Here is an 8,501-nt window from a genome sequence, read left to right as displayed (position 1 = left end):
CGTTCGCTTTCAGTGCTATCAGGCTAAAGTTAGCATTTTCCAAGATCTCCTACTGCACCTTTAAGGCAATCAGGCAAGAAGTAGGACCCGTGTAAATATCGAATCAGCTTTCCAGCGCTGGAGAGAACTCAAGGAGCGGAAGACCTGCGATCGGACACCGAGGTTGCTTTGTTTCTTCTCGATAGGTGAGTAACACCGTGTCTACGCCGCAACAGCTAAAGTCTGTCTAGTCTGTCTAAAGTCTGTCTAGTACACTGGACGCAACAAAGCGGCAGTTGAAAATCATTTGAAATTTGTGTCAATACAATACATCGTAAATAGAACGCAGCAGCAGTTTTCGGTCGGGGGTTTGTCGCGCGCCACTCGTGTCCGGTGTAGACATGGTGTAACATTGGTTTTGCTTTGTTTCACAGAACTAATCATTGCCTGGTTTGCATACGTATGTGTGGGGCGGAGCTATCAAAATAGGGGCGAGACCCTTTTGGGGTAGGGGCGTGTTTGTTTTGGTGATTTCAAATGTCAACATTGGCTACCAGAAATCGCTTACCCCACCTTTAAAGCAAAAGAGCAATGTTCAAAATACTATGCAATTCATATTAATTTAAGAAAAATTGATTGTTTTATTTTAATGTTCACTCAATATCTAGTGTTGGTAATATCATTTGCAATGGCATGACAAATGTTACTGTAAATGAGAAATATGCTAAATAAAACTATTTCTGCATACTTTTGGACCTCGCTGTACCACATGACCTAAACAGGAAGTCTTTAATATCACAGATATCACAGTGTGATTAGCAAAAGAGAACTGCTGTCACAGATTGTGTAGTTAGCGTCCGTGTACCAATTTGAAGCCACTAAACTACCGAGGAGGTTTGTGAGCATGTGTCAAGGGACTGAAGATAAACTAAGTGCTGTTCAATAATTCAGTGACTGGGTAAACTTCAACTGTCCTTCTGCGGCTTAAAGGACAATCACTGTCTTTATAAGCTTCTTATGAAGCTCCTTTGCTTCTATAATACAACGTCATACAGCATCTATACACTTTAGATTAAAAAGCACCAGCTTCCTCTATATGGGCTGCTCTCCCCCAGTGGGAGATTTTCCTGCATTACCATAATCTGACCAGGAGGTGGGGCTGTTTCTGTGACGCCGCCTCTGATGTTCTGCATGTCTTCATGGCTTCAGGGGTTGTGCAGGAATGTTTAACACACTGCATTGAGGGAAAAGCAATAATATTGCGAGTGTAAATGCGCCGCTGTTTGCGATGGAATACTAAAACAATGTGCAATCAATACGTTCATTCATTTTTCCCATTTCATATCTGAGCGCCTTTGATACGGGCTGCTTTTTATCTGGCGTGAACACGCCGACTCGACTGCCCTCGGCTTTCTGTTCTCAGTGTGTTTGAAAGAGCACATGGAGAAGTTACTGTGAAATATAAATCAGAGGCAAATGAGAGAAAAAGGAACATGTTCAGCTAAAACTCTGCACTCTAGACTGCAGCCTGCATAATTCATACAAGCTCCAGATCTCTTGCTCTCTCTTTCTCTCATCGGCACTGACACACACATACACACACACTTTCTCAATCCTCTTCCTCTCCTGCAAGCACATTTAAACTTACAGACTCTCTCTCTTTCTGCTGCAGAGTTCAAGGTATGGTCACTCTGATCAGTCACGATTAGTTCGGTCGCACTGGACTAGATGTTCACTCATACCCTGTCCGTCTGTTTGTCGTCTTTCAGTCTCAGAGCTGGATTGTGTTTCTGAGCACACCGGTCTCTGTGGATCAAGACTGCTCTCATTTTCTTTCTAACAAACAGCAACACTCACTATGTGACAGGCTTTTGTATGGCTTACATTTCTGCCACAATTCTGCGCGCGAAAGATCATATTTTGAGCGCACAAAAGTGCATTTTGCACGCGCGCGATCTGAGTTTGTGGAGAAAATGTTCGTTCGAGCGCTGCTGTCGAGGTAATGCAAGAAATGTTGTGATTGGTTGTCAAGGCAGCCAATCAGAATTTAGCAGCCTCGGTCTCTGATTGGCTGGAATTATGGCACATTGTAACGCTGGGTTGTGTTGAGCACGCTAGCTGTTGGCATTTAGCGAGCACAGAGGGGGGGGCATCAGGTGAGCAAGCTAGTGAAACGTTGCACGCGCAAAAGAGAAGGTCTGCACACATCCAAAAATGTATTTTAAATGCAAAATTGATTTCTGTGCGCTCGAAAGACTTTTTTCTTTGCGAAACGAACATTTTCTCCACAAACTCAGATCGCACGCGTGCAAAATGCACTTTTGTGCGCTCAAAATATGATCTTTCGCACGCAGAATTGTGGCAGAAATGTAAGCCCATACTTTTGCACTGATCATTTTCCTAAAGGTATGCATTAAACTTTCAGCTTTTACTGGGTAAATCCTCTTAAAATCACCTGACCTCCTTCACATACACTATTTCTGTATGACACTTCTTTCCTCTCTCCCTTTGCCCAAACTTTTCCTGAGTAAACAAAAGCCATTTTCCATTTATTCACAAGTCAACTCATTCATATCGGCACAGCGACACATACAGTGAGGCAATTTCACCAGCTTGGATATCATATTCTCAGCACAGAACTGACATTTATATATGCCATTAATTATTCTAAACATAAATAGTAAATATAAATATCTAAATATTAAACAATATTTTGTAGATTGATTAAAATGACCTCTGTTTTTATTTTTTACCAAACTATAAAATACTATTTTATATTTAAATGTTTTTTTTTTTAAACATTTAAACTTACTTACATGCTGAATTACGCCTTTATTCATAAGATAAATTTTTTGCTGATAATCCCAAAACCTGTTTATATTTGCATATGCAACCTGTTTATATTTTTATATTGCACATGCATTATATTACATTAAATGCTATTTTACATATAGAAAGGTCTGCAGCAGAAGCTGAAAAAGCTATGTTTATTATATTATGTTGTATTATATTATATCAAGAGGTCAAGAGGCATTTTGCACAGTGGGGAAGTGGGCATATATACACCAAATGCATTATAAATGGCACTAGACATTTTTGTCTGTCTCAGAAATACAGCGTTTCCTAAAAAACAACCATGACTGTCTGGAAAGAACAGGACGGGAAAAAACAGAAAGTCCTTGTGATAGAATTTTATGGTAAAATTATTACTAATTTAATAATCTGCCATTAGACTAAAAGAAAAGACACAGGAATTAAAGAGAGAGAACACTTAAGGCTCTGTCTCTGGACTATGGAGTTATTCCAGCGAAAACTCATCATTTGCGCATAGATGTCAACTGCAGTGGAAATCACAATGTAAAAGTAAAAATGCTGAGCCTAACATCTATCAACAAAACAAATCTACCAATCTAGTGCCATGCAAAACCCTTAATTTGAACCACACCTCCTCTGAAGGTCACTTGAAATGCATTAACTGATTTACAAGGCAAGTTGCAAGCAATTTGAAGAAATAAAACATATCTCTGCACTACAACACAGCTATTGTTTTAAACAGTCTCACTGTTCTTAAAGCACACTGAGCCCATGCTCATTTCTAATTCATAAAACGTAAATATAATACAATGAAAACATCATTAAATGAAAAGTCTTGTTAAATTACATCACGTACATGTCATTGCAGGCTATAAAACATTCACCAATATGTCAGATTATAATAGGGAAGGACTGTGAAGCCAGAGCTTATCTGCATTTGAATGGGAATCCCTTTCTGTAAGGGGCCTTGCCACTGCCACCTGATCCTGAACCAACCACAGCCAGCAGATTTCCAGTTTCCCATCACGTGGTTTCCTGATGCCAACCCAAAGCTAACTGATATACAGCCGTCCGCATTATTTCACACACATTTCCGAGGCACGAAGCTTCACATATCCCAATGGCCAAGAAATATCTGATGCTTCTCACCTTACATACACTTTAAACATCATGAGAAGGTTAGTAACCTGCATGAATCGTGGCACATCATGCTGCATTATGTGAAATCACGTGTTTCAGATGAACATGGATAACTCTTAGCCTGGAGATTCATGTACATTGCTTCATATTGATTGAACTCCTTTGCCTGAGAGTACAGAATAATTGGTCATTTAATGCATGTCAAGCTGATGGTCGTGGCAAACTGTTTTAACATTTATTTCTAACTAGTATGGGTTTGAATGTTTCTAGTGTTATTTCTAACTTATTTCTAATTAGAAACAATTCACTTAATAGTCACATGTATTTGTTTATTTGATAATGGTATTTATTCCTATTCTACTAATCTCAATAGTGACAATTTACTATTGGTAACACATTTTTGTTAATGTTTCCTGTGGCGATCTGAGGTTCAGATATCAAGTAATAACTTCAAACTAATGCTGTATTCCATTTGTTGCTGGAACCTAGTCCAGTGTTACCAGTAACAATTCATTTGGTCTTAGTACAGTTTTCCTAATACTAGCTGTATAGACATGACACTGGGGAAAAAGTGCTGGTGTAAGATTTACTTAAGATTTACAATGTATTACTGATTTATTACACCCTAGTCAGTGTGTATTAGAATTTTTAAAGAAAACATTTTTAATCTTACTAATATGTAATTATCACGTGACCAATTGACATAAAACAAGTCAAACATGCAATTCCAACTAATGAGGTGAAAAAGTTACTAGAAACTATTGGGATATAAAAGAAGAATAGTTACTAGCAAAACTGGAATATGTATAACAAAAATCGCAAATACATACTAGTTGGAAGCAACTATTTGATATCTAAACCACAGATCCTCAAACAAAATAATAGTAAAATGTTTTACCAATAACAATGGTACAATATGTGTCAACATTGGGACAGTGCAAAGCAAAGCCAAAGCTGTAATTGAGTAGATAGCCTACACACAAAAAAATGGTGTAGGATTTACACCATTTTCACAAATAATTACAAAGAAATGGCAAGTAACACATTGAATTAAACAATAAACGGTTAAAGGGGTCATATGATGCGATTTCAAGTTTTCCTTTCTCTTTGGAGTGTTACAAGCTGTTCGTGAATAGATAAGATCCCTGAAGTTGCAAAGACTAAAGTCTCAAAACCAAAGAGACATTCTTTATCAAAGTTAAAACTCTGCCACACCCCCCTAAAATGGCTCGTTCTAACATGCCCCCACATATCTAGGTCACTATGTGGGAATATTTGCATAATGCGCCCAAATGTGCACGCAAAGAAAGAAGGCGTGGTTTCAGTAACCGCAGTTAGTGTTGAAGCAGCCATGTCAGTTAGACGCTGTGTGTTTCTAGGCGAAAGCAAAAGCACTTTATTTGGCCTTCCGAAAGTAGATGCATTTAGGAATCTTTGTCAACATATTCTGTTACACCAAATACACAAAATAATGATCTTTAAAAAAGCATCATATGACCCCTTTAAGTAGAAAGACTGAAATAGTATTCTCTTGCAAAACGTACTCCAAAAATCTCCAAAAAATTCATTTTTTTAAAGGTCTATCAGAACACATAAGCATCTACTGAATTGCTGAAAGTGAAGAAGGCAGTAGTCACTATTAGTTCTCGGTGGGTTAACAGAATAAAGGTTTAAAGGGCTTGCCACAGATGTGGTCAATGCCTCTCTCTCTCTCTCTCTGCTTGCATGCTTGTGTGTGTGTGTGTGTGTGTGTGTACTGGTGTACACCTAAATGTTTATAACGGTGATTAGAACAATACTGCAGAGACGCCCAAAAACAAGCGACCCATCTTCCCGTTCTCTTCTAGAGCAAAACGCAACGTTGTGATGCTCTCCGAGAATGAGCCGTTATCCGTTAACAATGAAGAGCCACAGTCACAGTCTCACAGTGAATAAAACTTACCGCAGTCTTCACACAATATGCTCTCCACATCTTTCTTGAGGGTCTGCTCTGTGCTGTCCAGAGGAGCAAACGAGGCTTTGAATACTAAAGGCTCCTCCGTAGGGTCCATGAAAAAGATATATCTGTGGTGTTTCTCCACCGCCACGCACGGAGCCTCGGAGCCGAATTCCCCGACGGTGACGAGCTGCTCGCGCTCCAGCCCGCCGCTGTTCACCGGCCACACGTCCAGTACTTTGACATTCACACTGTAGGGCTCCACGGAGACGTTCTCGGGAAGCGAGCTCACCTCGCCTTCGATCACCACGGCCGATCGGTATGCCTGGTCCTGCAGCGAATCCAAACTCGGGGCGTAGCAGGCGAAGGAGACCCCGATGATGAGCATGGAGAAATGCACCGGATCAAGCCTCCTCATGCCGTCTGCTGTGGCTCAGTGGCGGCCGGCGGCGCTGCTGCAGTGCTCTCGGGGCAGAAGGTGCTGGGGGACTGAGTGCGAATGGGCTTGCGCAAGTGTCCATGCCATCTGCGTGTACCGCTTTCCCCATGCACTTGGTGACGGGGAAACACCAGCCGCTGAGGAACCGGAATCAGCCCCGGTCACGGCTGGGCTGCTGCATTCTCCTTCAAAGCACAATCCCCAAACTCAATAAGCATGCATGCATAAATGACGCTCCTTTGCTGCAAGACGCTCCTCTCGCACACACTCCCTCTCTCTCTATCTATCTATCTCTCTCTCTCTCTCTAGCTAGCTATCTATCTATCCAGCCAATGTCATCATCACCATCATGAACATCGCGCGGACGGGCAGAAAGACGCCTCGCTCGTGCACACAAAAGCGGCGGTGATGCGAAAAATGTCCAAAAACGCGCTCCGCCGCAGAAACGACGCGGTGCTGTTCGGTCGGGCGATGCAACAAGCGCGCGCCCTCCACTCGGCGGCTTTACGTGAGCAGATCTCAGCCGTCTGCTGGAAGTTCTGGCGCAAATGCACTAATGACACGGAAGCGTCCGACCGGCCAACCAGCCGTAGAAAGAAATCCCTCGAAAGCAAGTAGCCTGCCGGCATAAATGTGCGTAAATTGTGTTAATACGCCGCGCGACATAAACTAATAGAGAAACAGCAGTCGGGCCACCGCGGCAGACCGCTGACGCGATGACTAACGCTGCGAAAAGCAGCTGGAAATGCAATCAATGCCTTGTGAAAAGTGCGTTTGCCGTAATTTTCTACTCGAGAACAATCCGCATTCAGGTCACATTCACCATTTTGCCCCAAAAAGCGATCCGCCAAGCGCCAAGAAGACAGATACACAACAAACCACCGACCATCCTTTCAGCCATATTTACCCCGGCAACAGGTCCTGCGGGTATTTGCCATGTACCCAGGGCTCTATAATGAGAGGAGGGGACCGGTCATTGCGCCGTCATGACAAGTCAAACTAAATGAACAGAATGATTCGCCACAGTCTTGACGACTGTTTGGTGCACGGTTTTGGACTGGGTTTTTAACTTGAACATTGGGGTTACATCATGCGTAAATGCGTCGCGAGAGAATGAATGTGCCGTTGCCGTCCTGTCCTAAGGCTGCTGTAGGGCGACATCTGCAGTCACAACGCGAGTGTGTAACGCAATAGAGAAATGCGCTGCGAACACCTGTCTCGCTTCAGACTCAGGTCGATATTGTTTTCACGTTTGCTTTACTGTGTCAATGACGGATAAGAATATTCGAGATGATAAAAGTCTAGGTAAAAACTCAGGCACCAAGTTTTTTTTTTTTAATGCAATCTTTGTATTCACTTTGGATTTCTCAAAAAGGTTTATAGGCTTACCCTTTTCGTCAGAAAAATGATGAATGACGGTCATCACTAAATAAAAAGTACTGAAATACTCGATCTTGAATTACATTATTATTGTCAAAAAATTTTATTTTCGCAGTATTTTTATTTTTTATTATTAATGTTTTTAATATTTAGTAATATCAATATTATTTATTTAATTGTATTTATTTTTAAATACTTTAATCATATTTATTTAAAATAATATTTATTATTTATCTTTAAGTGAATAAAACCAATAATTTACGCTATTTGAGCTTAACAAAACGTGTCTTTTCATAAAAGGGTCAAATATAAAATAAAAAAGCGTCTGAAAATGATCAAAATTACTTTTATACAATCTTGTTTAACAATATTATTAACATTTGAACATGTGACATAATCACCCTTGCAGGAGCCATTGTTGTCTTGTGACAAGAAAATCATAAAACATAGAGGACCCTCATCATATAAAATATGTTTGAAATCATTGCTATTTATAAATTCAAAGTGGTGTAAACGATTTTAAAATGTATAGAACCGACATGAATTCAAATATTACATTTCTGAGAATGCGTTCACGTGTTTTCTATTAGAATGTTAAAATACGGCTTCTTTTTATCATGTCTTTATTATATCATTAATAAATGATATTATATATATATATCAGGGGTGGCGAACGTCGGTCCTGGAGAGCCGCAGCCCTGCAGAGTTTTGCTTCAACCCTAATCAAACACACCTGAACAAGCTAATCAAGGTCTGAAGGGTTACTAGGAAGCTACAGGAAGGTGGGTTTTAATTAGGGTTGGAGCTGTACTC

At 40.6% G+C, this 8,501-nt stretch overlaps 1 protein-coding gene across 2 annotated transcripts in view; it reads right to left on the bottom strand.

The window, feature by feature from the left end:
* The window catches only part of LOC107660787 (pro-neuregulin-2, membrane-bound isoform-like), a 94,556-nt gene extending 88,243 nt beyond the window's left edge, over nt 1–6,313 (bottom strand). For both annotated transcript variants that reach the window (XM_016450202.1, XM_016450203.1), the window contains exon 1: nt 5,876–6,313. In XM_016450202.1, the coding sequence (XP_016305688.1) occupies nt 5,876–6,287 (412 nt within the window). In that variant the 5' untranslated portion in view covers nt 6,288–6,313. The remainder of the gene's footprint in view (nt 1–5,875) is intronic.
* Nucleotides 6,314–8,501: the final 2,188 nt, after the last annotated feature.

The sequence above is a fragment of the Sinocyclocheilus anshuiensis genome, unplaced genomic scaffold (genome assembly GCF_001515605.1).
Source record: "Sinocyclocheilus anshuiensis isolate Anshui unplaced genomic scaffold, SAMN03320099.WGS_v1.1 scaffold1289, whole genome shotgun sequence".
Lineage (NCBI taxonomy): Eukaryota > Metazoa > Chordata > Actinopteri > Cypriniformes > Cyprinidae > Sinocyclocheilus > Sinocyclocheilus anshuiensis.
The sequence above is the reverse complement of the archived record's forward strand: the minus strand, read 5'-3'. Positions and strand labels throughout refer to the sequence as shown.